Genomic DNA, 14,449 nt, shown 5'->3' with positions numbered 1-14,449 from the left:
GATAATCTTAGAAGAAACCAGTTTGTAATAAATGTCTTTAAGCATTTTCAAAACAAGAAAATTGAACTCACTCCTTTTTTTTTAATTTCACTGGTCATCTGTCAAAAACAAAAAGAGAGAGAGAATTAAATCAAGGATATTTCAAAATATTTTTAATCAAAAATATAATTATATACATATGTTCTTTTAAAAGTGGATTATTGACTTTCGCATTAAAATGATCTAAAGTTAAAAACTCAAAAAGAGCAGGCGCTCTTGGCTTGGTTGGTGCGGCCCGCTGCCATCCTGGAGGAACGCGCCGCCGAGCCACCATCATGAAGCCTGGGCACCTACCGGAAGGCTTCGGCTGTGTGGTCACAATCGATCCGACCAGTTATTTGATGACGAATCGGACCCCTTTGAGGTACTGAAAGCAGCTGAGAGCAATAAAAAAGAACCAGACCTAGCGGGCACGCAGCTGCAAAAAGGGCCACAAAAGGATGGCTGAAGAAAGAAGGAATAAGAGGAGCTGGAAGATGACCTGATCAACAAGCTCAGGTTGAAGGAGAAATAATTGATAAAAAAGACCACGGGCTGGAGAGATGGCTTAGCGGTTAAGGCGCATGCCTGCGAAGCCTGTGGGCCCAGGTTCGATTCTCCAGGTCGCACATAAGCCAGATGCACATGGTGGCACATGTACCTGGAGTTCGTTCTCAGTGGCTAGAGGCCCTGGTGTGCCCATTCCCCCCACCCAATCCTGTCCCTCTCTCCGTGTCTGTAATAAATAAGTATCTTTATCACGTTACAGTGGGTGAAGCGCCGGACAAGCGTGGAGGGAGCGATCTCACAACTGGGGAACCGTCAAACCTGAATTAACAGGTTTGGACCAGGCAAATGTGACCGAGGAAAGGCTGAGGAGGAGGAACGTCCAGCAGCAGACACTGGAAACAGGGAGAACGGAGCTGAAGTGGTTAAGGAAGTACGGCCAAGAGATGATTTTGGAAAAGTGGGAGACTATTCAAAATAAAGACCGAGCAAAAAAGAAGAGTTTAATATCTGGAAACCAAATGAACGTGCTGATGGGCAATGGAAGAAGGGATTTATTCTTCATAAATCAACCAGCGAAAAGGCTCATGCTGAAGATTCAGTTGTGGACCATCAATTCCGGAAGCCAGCAAATGATACGTCTCAGCTGGAGATCAACTTTGGAGCCCTAGGGCGCCCTGGATGGGGCAGCAGGGGAGGACGAGGTGGATAGTGGCCGCAGGGCTGGGAAGTCAAGTGCTTGGGCTCCTGGTGTGGATGACCCAGAGGCATTCCCAGCTCTAGCCTAACTGGATGCCACAATACAAACCTGGTCCCTTTGTGGACTCTCCTGTTAAAAGCTTTTGCCTGCTCAAGGATCCCAAACGACGAAGAAATTAAAAAAAAAAAAAAAAAAAAAAAAAAAGACTGTCATTCATATCATTCACACCTAAAGACTGAATTTTATCTCTTTTGAAAATGAACTTCTCTCGCTACACAGAAGTAACAAATAGGTTAGTCTTGTATTTAGATATGTATTGGTAGCAGGGATGTTTTCATAATTTTCAGAGATTATGCATTCTGCATGAATACTTTTGTATTGCTGCCTGCAAATATGCATTTTCAAACTGGAAATATACTTGTGAACAGTGTGGGGAAAAAATTCAAAGGGATCAACTTAACTTACAGTTGGAGGATAATCAGGCTCTGGTGATGGTGGTACCCTTTTTTCCAGTGTTTTCTCTAGATTTATTTTGGCTCCAGAAATTCTGAAATTAATAGTTAGAAAAATATATGACTCTTGGGCTGGAGAAATGGCTTAGCAATTAAGGCGCTTGCCAATAAAGCCTAAGGACTCAGGTTTGATTCTCCAGGTCCCATGTAAGCCAGATACACAAGATGGAGGCCCTGCCACACCAATTCTCTCTCTCTCTCCCTCTCTCTCTCCATATATATATGTATACACACACATATATATCCCTCCCTCTCTCTGTCTCTAATAACTTTAATTTTTAAAAAAAGAAAAATATATGACTCTTGATGGTAACATTATAGCTAATCATTGAGAACAATGTAAGTTAAGTATTTCCTTTTTTTTTTTAGGCAGGGTGTCACTCTAGCTCAGGATGATTTAGAACTCCCTCTGTAGGCCAAATTCTCCTACCTCAGCCTCCTGAGTGCTTGGATTAGGGCTAAAGAGAGGGTTCAGTGGTTAAGACACTTGCCTGAGTACTTGGATTAAAGGTGTGAGCCTCCAAACCCAGAAATATATTTTTCTTTTGAAAAAAATTATTTTTTTAGAGTTGGAGAGATGGCTCAGCAGTTAAAGCACTTGTTTGCAAAACCTGACAGCCTGGGTTTAATTCCCCAGTACCCATATAAAGCCAGCTACAAGAGACCTGAAGCACCCATACCCATTCATTCTCCCTCTCCCTCTCCCTCTCCCCCCCCACCTCACTCACAAGTAAACAAATATTTTTTTAAAAAAATATGTAGAGCAGAGCATGGTGGCACACACCCTTTAATCCCAGCACTTGGGAGACAGAGTTCAAGGCCACCCTGAGACTACAGAGTGAATTCCAGGTCAGCCTGAACTACAGCAAGACCCTACCTCAAAAAACCAAACAAAAAAAAGTTTGTTTGTTTGTTTAAGTATTTAGTGTCTATGTGTGCATGTGTGTTCTTGGTGCATGCATCACAGCACATATGAGGGTCAGAGGACAGCTCTAGGGTCAGTCCTGGACTTCCACTTACTCTGAGGCAGAATCTCTCATTGTTCATGGGTGGCTCCCATTCATTTGAAAGCCTCTGAGGACTCCTCCTGCTTCTGAAGTTGCCCCCATCACTATTGTGGTGTGATCAGGCTGGTGTGAAGTTCCAGCGGAGGGCTGGCGAGATGGCTTAGCAGTTAAGCACTTGCCTGTGAAGCCTAACGACCCCAGTTCAAGGCTTGATTCCCCAGGACCCACGTTAGCCAGATGCACAAGGGGGTGCACGCATCTGGTGTTCGTTTGCAATGGCTAGAGACCCTGGAATGCCCATTCTCTCTCTCTCTCTCTCTCTCTCTCTCTCTCTCTCTCTCTCTGCCTCTTTCTCTGTCACTCTCAAATAAATAAATAAAAATAAACAATTAAAAAAATTTAAAGTTCCAGGGGAAGGGAAAGTTCCCTACAGAGCCTGTCACTATAAGGCCAAAGTCTTCAGCACAAGAGTTGAGTAAAATTGAGGGTGCGGACACCAGTGTCCTAGTGGCTTGAAGCCACGAAGAAACAGTGCCCAAGTTTTATTCCTTAGAACCAATAACCTGCATGAAGAGCTGGTCTGGTATTTATTTGTTCTTCTAAATACAAGATATTCACAGTGATAAATTAGAGTCTCCTTTTTTACTTATTTTTATTTATTTTGATTTTGATTTTTGATTTTTTTGGCTTTTCAAAGTAGGTTCTTGCTCTAGCTCAGGCCGACCTGGAATTTAGTAAGTAGTCTCGGGGTGGGCTTCAACTCACGGCAATCCTCCTACCTCTGCCTCCCAAGTGCTGGGATTAGAGGTATACACCAACATGCCCAGCTATTTCTTTGGTTTTTAAAATTTATTTGTTTATTTATTATTTTGAGGAGGAGAGAATGGATGTGCCAGGGCCTACAGCCACTGCAAACAAATTCAACACATGGGTCACCCTGTGCATCTAGCTTTACATGGGTACTAGAGAATTGAACCTGGATCCTTTGGCTTTGCAGGCATGAGCCTTAACCACCAAGCCACCTCTCCAGCCCATATTTATTTGATTTTTCCTTTTTTAATGTATTTTTATTGACAACTTCCATAATTGTAAACAATATCCCATGGTAATTCCCTCCCTCCCCCAACTTTCCCCTTTGAAACTCCACTCTCCATCATATCCCCTCCCCCTCTCAATCAGTCTATCTTTTATTTTAATGTCATCATCTTTTCCTTCTATTATGATGGTCTTGTGTAGGTACTGTCAAGCACTGTGAGGTCATGAATATCCAGGCCATTCTGTGTCTGGAGGAACACGTTGTAAGCAGTCCTACCCTTCCTTTGGGTCTTACATTCTTTCCACCACCTCTTCCGCAATGGACCCTGAGCCTTGGAAGATGTGATTGAGATATTTCAGTGCTGAGCACTCCTCTGTCACTTCTTCTCAGCATGGGGCTCTATTTTATTTTTCAAAGAAGGGTCTTGCTTTAGCGCAGGCTGACCTGGCACTCACTCTGTAGTCCCAGGCTGGCCTCAAACTCATGACAAACCTACCTCTGCCTCCCAAGTTCTGGGATTAAAGGCATGCACCACCAAGCCCAGCTAAATTTCTGTTTTTATAAAAAGTTAACTATAAGTAGTTTAAGGATATTTTAATTTATTAAATATTGTTTCCAAATCCTTTGTAGAGTTCCAGTTTCATGGTTTTATTGCCAGTATAGTGATCACATAATAAAAGGCAAACAGGGAGATGCTTAAAGTATGCTTACTGTAAAACCTAACCCTGAACCCCAACCCAAGATGCATGAGCTGGGGCAAATTACTTCTCTGTACCTTAGTTCACTCATTTAAATTTTTTTCTTATTTATTTGAGAGAGAGAGAGAAAGAGGCAGACAGAGAGAAAGAGAATAGGCATACCAGGCCCTCTAGCCACAGCAAACAAACCCCAGACATGTGCACCACCTTGTGCATCTGGCTTACATGGGCACTGGGGAATCAAATATGGGTCCTTAGCTTCATGGGCAAGTGCCTGAACCACTAAGTCATCTCTCCAGCCCATCATTCATTTTAAAAACAAAACTTGGGGCTGGAGAGATGGCTTAGTGGTTCAGGCACTTGTCTGCAAAGCCAAAGGAGCCAGGTTCAATTCCCCAGTACCCACATAAACCAGATGCACAAGGGGACACATGTGTCTAGAGTTCATTTGCAGTGACTAGAGGCCCTAGTGCACCCATTCTCTGTCTGTCTCCTCCCTCACTCTCTCTCTCTCTCTCTCTTTCTTTCTCTCTCTCTCTCCTTGCAAATAAAATAAAATAAAATAAAAATTTTAAAGGCCGGGTATGGTGGCGCATGCCTTTAATCCCAGCACTCAGGAGGTAGAGGTAGGAGGATCACCTTGCATTCAAGGCCACCCTCGAGCCTGGAGCAGAGTGAGACCCTACCTGGAAAAAAACAAAGAATAGGGCTGGAGAGATAGCCTAGAGGTTAAGCACTTTCCTGTGAAGCCTAAGGACCCCGGTTCGAGGCTCATTTCCCCAGGACCCACATTAGCCAGATGCACAAGGGGGCGCACGCGTCTGGAGTTCGTTTGCAGAGGCTGGAAGCCCTGGCGCACCCATTCTCTCTCTCTCTCTCTCTCTCTATCTATCTATCTCTTGCTCTCAAATAAATAAAAATAAAAATAAATTAAAAACAGAGCTTGAGGGCTGGAGAGATGGCTTAGCTGAAAAGGCGCTTGACTGTGGAGCCTAAGGACCCGTGTTTGACTCTGCAGGTTCCATGTAAGACAGACACACAAAATGACACGAGTTGGCAAGGTTGCACATGTGCACAAGGGAGGTTGGTTTAGGTGGCAGGAGGCCCTGGTGCACCAATTCTCTCTCCCACTCTCTCTTCCTCTCTTTCTCTCTCTCTCTCTCTCTCTGTCTCTCATTAAAAAAGGGGAAAGCTGGAGAGATGACTTAGCAGTTAAGGCGCTTGCTTGCAAAGCCTAAGGACCCATGTTATACTCTCCAGATCCCATGTTAGCCAGACACACAAAGGTGAGACAAGCACATCACACATGCCCACTAGGTGGCAAAAGCATTTGGAGTTCCATTGCAATGGCTGAGGCCCTGTTGCACCAATTCTCTATTTCACCTCTCTCTCTCTCTCCAAAATTAAAAATAAAGGGGGAGGGGACTTCATGTGATGGCACACACCTTTAATCTCAGTACTTGGGAAGCAGAGGTAGGAGGATTGCTGTGAGTTCAAGGCCACCCTGAGACTACATATGGAATATCAGGCCAGCCTGAATGAGACCCTACCTCAAAAAAAAAAAAAATCTGAAAAGTATTATACTTACTGAGGTAACCCAGGCCCAGAAAGCCAAACGTCACATGTTCTCTCTCATATGTGGATCCTAGCTACACATTATTGGACTTCTGTGTGAGTAGGAAGAAACTCAGCAGCAGAGGCCAATAAGCTAGAAAGGGGATGTTAAGGGAATAGAAAGGAAGGGAGAGGGAAACTTAATAGGATGGTATTGTATATATGTAAGTAGAAGAACAGATGAATGTGGGTGGAAAGGCCTAAGTAAGGTCAGGGGAAGAGATTGAGTAAAGGAAAGATGGAGGAGAGCTAATCAAAATCCAAGAGGATATAAATAAGTCACATGCAAACCTACTTTTTCGAACAACAGAACACTCAGGAGCCATAGATTGTTGCTAGAAAATTTTCAGTGCCAGGGATGGGATACCTTCCAATGAGTTGTTGGCCAGGGAGGTTGCTGATGCCCCCAAAACATTATAGGCCATTGCCAAGGCCCTTGGTTTCCCACCAGGAATAGATGGTAAGACCCTATTGCTGAAGACTTCACATACTTGGGCAACAAGGTCACTGAGAAATCCTGCTGAGGCTGAGTTGAAAACCTCCTCCATGTAGACCAGCTGACAGAAAGCTGGGAAAAACCATGCTGCATGCAGTTCAATGAGAGAGAAAGAAATCACCAGTGAAGATACTCAACAGTGGACACTAGATTTGGCCAGCCAGGCCCAATGAGCCAATGGGTGCAATAGTGGCACATCTGTTATGGGGGAAACCAATTGCCCTCTAATTGGACTGGAGACCCACTCCATGGAAGGGAATACATCCCTGATACTGAAATCCTACACCAGAGGTAGTCATGAGCCTTGGGAGTGTAATGTCTGCTGTTGTCTGGCTAAATGTATATACTATGCTCACCAAACTGCCCAGTAAGCACTTCTCTTAATGTTTATACCTATATATTAATGCTACTCTCATTTTTGGTTAGAGAAGCTTCTCTTTTCAGATAAGCAGTGACCTTGGGATTACTCAGAAGGCACCATGGTGCTGAGAAGAAGTAACAGAGGAACGCTCAGCACTGAAATATCTCTATCACATCCTCCAGAGCTCAGGATCTATTGTGGAAGAGGTGGCAGAAAGAATGTAAGAGCCAAAGGAAGGGTAGGACTCCTTACAACATGTTCCTCCAGACACAAAATGGGCCTGGACATCTGTGACCTCACAGTACCTGACACAACCTACACAAGACCGTCATAATAGGAGGAAAAGATCATGACATCAAAATAAAAGACTGATTGAGATGGGGAGGGGATATGATGGAGAATGAAGTTTCAAAGGGGAAAGTGGGGGGAAGGAGGATATTACCTTTGGAATTTTTTATAATCATGGAAGTTGTTAATAAAAAAAATTGAGCTGGGTGTGGTGCCACATTCCTTTAATCCCAGTACTTGGGAGGCAGAGGTAGGAGGATCACCGTTAGTTCAAGGCCACCCTGAGACTATGTAGTGAATTCCAGGTCAACCTGGGCTAGAGCGAGAACCTATCTCAAAAAAAAAAAAAAAATTTTTAAAGGAAAATAAAAACAATGACAACAACAACAAAAAAAAAAAAAAAAAAAACAGAGATGGCTGGAGAGATGGCTTTGAAGAGCCCAAACCAAAGTAATGCCATGATAGACTTTAAAGATATTAATAGGCCTAAGTTTCTGTTTCCCTGCAGGGCCCAAATTACTGACACAGCACTTTGCAGTTACTGGGAAAAACAGCCACAAACTGCTCAGTACCCAAAATAATCCCTGAAATGGGCCAAGTAAATCTTATACATTCCTGTAGCTCTTGTGACTGTAGATAAATTTGCTTAATGTTCCTCAGCTGCTATGTAACCAGTCAGCTTGCAACATATACGCTCTTGCTAAATGTCAACCAATCATGTAACTGCTATGTTGGAATTCCCCTTTTCTTTGTTTGAACCTAATAAAAGCTGCTCCCAGCCGCTACTGGGGATCTTGGACCCACCCACTGCATTGGTAAAGTCTGGAGCCCGAGTTTAAGCCCAAAATAAAGCTCTTTACTGTTGCATATGTGTCCAACTCTCTTGGTGGTCTTTGGGGACTCTGTGATCTGAGCATAACAGCTTATCAGTTAAGGGGCTTGCTTGCTGGGGAAGCCTAGGGACCCAGATTCAATTCTTCAGTACCCACTTAAAGCCAGATATAGACAGTGGCGCATCCATCTGGAGTTTTTCTGCAGTGGCTAGAGGGCCTGGAGTGCCCATTCTATCAGCCTCTCTATCTCTCTCTCAATAAATAAATAAAATGAAGGCTGGAGGGATAGCTTAGTGGTTAAGGCATTTGCCTGCAAAGGCAATGACCCAGGTTTGGTTCCCCAGGACCCACTTTAGCCAGATACACAAGGGGGCGCATGTGTCTGGAATTTGTAGGCAGTGGCTGGAGGCCCTGGCACACCCATTCTCTCTCTCTTCCTCTTTCTCTGGCAAATAAATAAATAAATATCAATTTACTAAAAACATAATAAAAACAGAGCTTAACATACTACCTATCTTGAGAAGCATTAGTAAAGTAACAATAGTAACAATATACAAGACTTGCGAGCCTATGATTTTCAATTGCTTTTCTTTGTTGTTGTTTTTCTTTGTTGTTGTTTTGTTTTTTTGAGGTAGGGTCTTGCTATAGCCCACGCTGACCTAGAATTCACTATGTAGTCTTAGGGTGGCCTTGAACTCACAGTAATCCTCCTACCTCTGCCTCCCAGGAGCAGGGATTAAAGGTGTGCACCACCACACCTGGCTTCAATTGCTTTTCTAATTAATTTGATAGTATTTTGCCCATGAACAACGCATACAGTTAAATTTTTTATATTTTTTTGAGGTAGGGTTTCACTATACTCCAGGCTGACCTGGAATTCCCTATGAAGCCTCAGGGTGACCTCAAACTCATGGCAAGCCTCCTACCTATGCCGCCCAAGAGCTGGGATTAAAGGCATGCACCACAATGCTCCACTATTTTTTTTATATTTTTAAAATTTTTATTTATTTGAGAGAGAGAAAGAGAGACAAAGAGGCAGATAGAAAAAGAATGAGTATGGTTGTGCCAGGGCCTCATGCTACTGCAAACAAACCCCAGACACCTGCACCACATTATGTATCTGTTTTTATTTTTATTTTTTTTATTAGCTTTTTAAGGTAAGGTCTCACTGTAGCCCAGGATGACCTGGAATTCACTATGTAGTCTCAGGGTGGCCTCAAAGTCATGATGATCCTCCTACCTCTGCCTCCCTAGTGCTGGGATTAAAGGTGTGTGCCACCATGCCCGGCTGCCCTGGCTTTACATGGTTACTGGGGAATTGAACCAGGGTCATTGGGTTTTCAGGGTTGGCAAGCACCTTTAACCAGTATGCCATCTCTCCAGCCCCCAGTTTAAACTTTTTATTTTTATTTATTTGTGAGAGAGAGAGAGAGAGAGAGAGAGAATGGGCATGCCAGAGCCTCCAGCCGCTGCAAACAAACTCCAGATGCATGCACCACCTTGTGCATCTGGCTTACATGGGTCCTGGAGAATTGAACCTGGGTCCTTTGGTTTTGCAGGCAAGCACCTTAACCACTAAGGCATCCTTCCAGCCCTACTTTAAAAAAAAAAAATTAATGAGTGAGATACAGAATGAGAGAGAAAATTGGTGTGCCAGGCCCTCCAACCACTGCAATCAAACTCCAAACACATGTGTCACCTTGTATAAATATGTAACCTTGTGTGCTTACATCACCTTGTGTGTCTGGCTTATGTAGGATCTGGAGAATTGAACATGGGTCCTTAGGCTTCGCAGGCAAGCACCTTGACTGCCAAGCCATCTCTTCAGTCCCCAGTTTCAGCTTTAAATGAGGGCTGGAGGGATGGCTTAGTGGTTAAGGTATTTACCTGAAAAGCCAAAGGATCCTGATTCAATTCTCCAAGACCCACATAAGCCAGATGCACAAGGAGGCACATGCATCTGGAGTTCGTTTGCAGTGGCTGGATGCCCTGGTGCACCCATTTTCTTACCCCCCCCCCATCTCTCTCTCTCTCTGCCTCTTTTTCTCTCAAAAAAAAATTAATTAATTAATTAATTATATTTTTTAAAAGCTTTAAATGAGACTAGAATACTTCTCATTTCAATTGAATTCCAAGCAAGAGTGATTTACCACCATGCTACTTACACTAGCTGATTAATTTTCTTCTGCTGCTCCTTGCACCTTCTGTAAGTTAGCAGTTTACTCTGATATGGTGTGTCAACACCCATGTTTTCTGAAGGATGGACAATGGGGGGTAACTTCAGGTTAAGAGCCTCCTTCTCTGCTTCAATGATAGCTTTGTTAGGAGCTGACATCTTGGTCCCTTGAGGTTTCAAATACTCTACACTCTGAGGAGAAAAAAAGTCCACACAAGCCATTATTATTATAAAAGCAGGCCTCAATATATCCACATATCCTATATATCAACACCCAAAATTCTACACCCTTTGAGATTTTCTCCCCAGGTATGGCAGTAACTAAAGACTAGCAGTTGAGCCAGGTGTGGTGGTGCTCAGGAGACCGAGGTAGGAGAATTAATGTGAGTTTGAGGCCAGCCTGAGACTACATAGTGAATTCCAGGTCAGCCTCGGCTACAGCAAGATCCTACTGTGAACCCCCCACCTCCGCCAAAATATATCTACATATAGTATTTGAAGGGCTGGTGGATGACTCACCTGTTGATAGCACTTGCTTACAAAGCCTGACAACCCTGGTTCGATTCCCCAATACCCACGTTCAGCCAGATTACACCTATATTCTCTCCTTCTCTCTCTTTCAAATAATAAAAATATTTTTAAAAGAATGGCAGTTGAACTCCGGGCGTGGTGGGGCATACTTTAATCCCAGCACTTGGGGGGCAGAGGTAGGAGGATCGCTATGAGTTCAAGGCCACCCTGAGACTCTACATAGTGAGTTCCAGGTCAACCTGGACTAGAGTGAGACCCTACCTTGAAAAACAAAAAACAAAATAAAAAATGGTTGTTGATATAAGTGAGCAGGGATTCTTTTCTTTTCTTTCTGTTTTTTTTTTTTTTCTTTTTGAGCAAGGATTCTTGTTAGAATTGTTCCCCTACCCCCCAATCCTCCCTTAATATGAAGAGATGAAGGCAGACAATTTCCCTTTAGGGACTGAAATTTTTTTAAGGCCTTTTTGTTTTTAATATTTTTATTTTTATTTATTTATTTGAGAGAGGAAAAGAGGCAGTGAGAGAGAGAATGGGTGTGCCAGAGCTTCCAGCCATTGCAAACAAACTCCAAATGCATAGGCTACCTTGGGCATCTGGCTTATGTGGGTCCTGGGGAATCGAACCGAGGTCCTTTGGCTTTACAGGCAAACACCTTAACCTCTAAGCCATCTCTCCAGCCCCCATGAATGGCATTTTAAAAGAAATATTGTATTGTCTTGCTAATATCCTAGGAAGTAATGTTATGAAGACAAAAAATAACCATATTTAGGCCAAGCCAGCTTAGTCCCATCATTTGGGAGGCACAGGTAGAAAGATCGCTGTGAATTCGAGGCCAGCCTGGTACTACAGAGTGAGTCACAGGTCAAGAGCTAGAGTGAGACACTACCTAAAAATAGAAAAAGAAAAAAAAAAGAATACCATATTTCCTGGGAAGCAAGTGTACAATAACATGTAAATGCTCTGCAATTTTACGGTCGTATTACCTACATTGTGCCCCAATGTCTACAGGATTTGGAGATTCCTGCCAAATCCTAATGACCTGCCCTGGGAGGGAAAGGCAGAGAACCAAGATCTACCTGACTTTCTCACTCGCCGCGCAGACAGAGACAGACCTGCAGCGTTTTCCGGGGTGAAGGGAAGCCTTGGGAAAAGGCGAACCGTCCAGACCTGCACCCACCAGCTCCCAGCTCAAAAGCAAGTGAAAGAAGGTCGCTAACTACCGAGTGCAAACAACGTTGTCGCCATGGAAACCGGTCTGCCCGCCCAGGGGCCTGCTGCAAGCTGCTGGAAAGGACAGTTGCTGATCTCGGGCAGATTTAGGGTTACCAAGACACGTCAGGTCTTGACTCAAGTGAATGAGGAGAGAGGGCTTTTTTTGTTTTGGTTTGGGTTTGATTTCAAAACTAACAGCCTTACCTTGGAAAAGGGTCCAGGAAATCAGGAGTTTCAAACTGTGGAAAACTTCAAGAGTGGAATTTAGATTTATTGGAAAATACATAGGTTCTTGCCTGACCAGGTGGGCACTTGCCTTTAGTCCCAGAACTTCAGAAGCAGAGGCAGGAGGATCAATGTGAGTTCGAGGCCAGCCTGGGGATACATAGTGAATTCCAGATCAGCTTGGGCTAGAGTGAAACCCTACCTTGAAAAAAAATAATAATAATAAAGGGCTGGAGAGATGGTTTAGTGGTTAATTGCTTGCCTGTGAAGCCTAAGGACCCCAGTTCGAGGCTTGATTCCCCAGGACCCACATTAGCCAGATGCACAAGGGGGCGCACGAGTCTGGAGTTAATTTGCAGTGGCTGGAAGCCCTGGTGCGCCCAATCATTCTCTCTCTCTCTCTCTCTTTCTCTCCCCCTCCCTCCCTCCTCTCTGTCACTCTCAAATAAATTTAAAAAAATTAAAAAATAAAAAAGCAACAACAACAAATATATATTCTCAGAGGAGAATCAAGACTTCAAGTGTCCCTATTGCAAATTCTTATAAATATTGTAGCTAAGCAACAATAAAATTTATCTTGTTTCTATTTGCTATTTGTGTATACAGCACTTCAGGAAATCCTTGCCAAAATCAAGCAGGTTACAGTGTGTAAACTTCCTGACTGTACATGGGGAGAGAAATATGAAATGCTGCAAATTGAACACCCAGTGTACGTATACACCCCTATCTGTTTTCAACAATAGCTTGTAGAAATACTGGGGGTGAATAAATCCTGGAACTCTATTTTTTAAATTATTCCTTTGGCTAGCATATCAAACTATGGTTTTCATTAATAAATAAGATTAATAAATAAGATTTTGGGGGGGTTCAATGTAAGGTCTCACTCTCTAGCACAGGCTGACATAGAATTCTCTATGTAGACTCAGGTTTTTCTTGAACTCATAGCGATCCTCCTACCTCTGCCTCCCATGTGCTGGGATTAAAGACATACATCATCACCGCTAGCTCTGAGATTTATTTATTTATTTTCCAGGTAGGTTCTAACTCCAGCCCAGACTGACCTGGAACACACTCTGTAGTCCCAAGCTGGCCTCGCACTCATAGAAATCCTCCTACTTCTGCCTCCTGAGTGCTGGGATTAAAAGCTTGGGTCATAAGCCGGGCATGGTGGCACACGCCTTTAATCCCAGCACTCGAGAGGCAGAGGTAGGAGGATCGCCGTGAGTTTGAGGCCACCCTGAGACTACATAGTGAATTCCAGGTCAGCTTGAGCCAGAGTGAGACCCTACCTCGAAAAACCAAAAAAAAAAAAAAAAAGAAAAGCTTGGGTCATGATGCCTGGCTTACTATAAGATTTTGTTGTTGTCTTTTTAAGGTAGAGTCTCATTCTAGCTCAGGCTGACCTAGAACTCACTATATGGACTCGGGGTGGCCTTGAATTCATACCTCTGCCTCCCAAGTGCTGGGACTAAAGGTGAGTGTGCACCAACATGCCCAGAGAAATTTTTTGTTTTTAATCTTTTCTTAATTAACAATTTACATAATTGTAAACAGTATCCCATGGTAATTCCCTCCCTCCCCCCACCTCCCCCTTTGAAACTCCATTCTCCATCATATCACGCCCCTCAATCACTGTTTCTTTTATTTTTTTTTAATTATTTATTTATTTGAGAGCGACAGACACAGAGAGAAAGACAGATAGAGGGAGAGAGAGAGAATGGGCGCGCCAGGGCCTCCAGCCTCTGCAATGTGCATCTGGCTAACGTGGGACCTGTGGAACCGAGCCTCGAACCGGGGTCCTTAGGCTTCACAGGCAAGCGCTTAACTGCTAAGCCATCTCTCCAGCCCTGTTTCTTTTATTTTGATGTCATGATCTTTTACCTCCTATTATGATGGTCTTGTGTAAGTAGTGTCAGGCACTGCGGGGTCATGAATATCCAGGCCATTTCGTGTCTGGAGGAGCACGTTGTAAGGAGTCCTGCCCTTCCTTTGGCTCTTATATTCTCTCCACCACCTGTTCCACAATGAACCCTGAGCCTTGGAAGATGTGATAAAGATATTTCAGTACTGAGCACTCCTCTGTCACTTCTCAGCACCATGGTGCTTTCTGAGTCATCCATCATCTGAGAAGAGAAGTGTCTCTAAACAAAAGTGAGAGTAGCATTAATATGTGGGTATGAACATTAAGAGAAGTGCTTACTGGACAGTTTGGTGAGCATAGTACATACATTTAGC

General features: G+C 43.6%; 1 protein-coding gene across 1 annotated transcript in view; it reads right to left on the bottom strand.

Annotated features, from left to right (window-relative positions):
• The window catches only part of Dnah12 (dynein axonemal heavy chain 12), a 196,393-nt gene extending 184,445 nt beyond the window's left edge, over nt 1-11,948 (bottom strand). Inside the window, exons 1-4 of the mRNA XM_045135823.1 lie at nt 11,890-11,948; nt 10,236-10,438; nt 1,691-1,772; nt 72-98 (exon numbers count right to left, since the gene is read on the bottom strand). Of these exons, the coding sequence (XP_044991758.1) occupies nt 72-98; nt 1,691-1,772; nt 10,236-10,405 (279 nt within the window). The 5' untranslated portion in view covers nt 10,406-10,438; nt 11,890-11,948. The remainder of the gene's footprint in view (nt 1-71; nt 99-1,690; nt 1,773-10,235; nt 10,439-11,889) is intronic.
• Between the last annotated feature and the right edge of the window lie 2,501 nt (nt 11,949-14,449).

Source organism: Jaculus jaculus, chromosome 16, assembly GCF_020740685.1.
Source record: "Jaculus jaculus isolate mJacJac1 chromosome 16, mJacJac1.mat.Y.cur, whole genome shotgun sequence".
Classification (NCBI taxonomy): domain Eukaryota; kingdom Metazoa; phylum Chordata; class Mammalia; order Rodentia; family Dipodidae; genus Jaculus; species Jaculus jaculus.
Note: the sequence above shows the minus strand (reverse complement) of the source record. Positions and strands in the feature narration are given on the sequence as shown.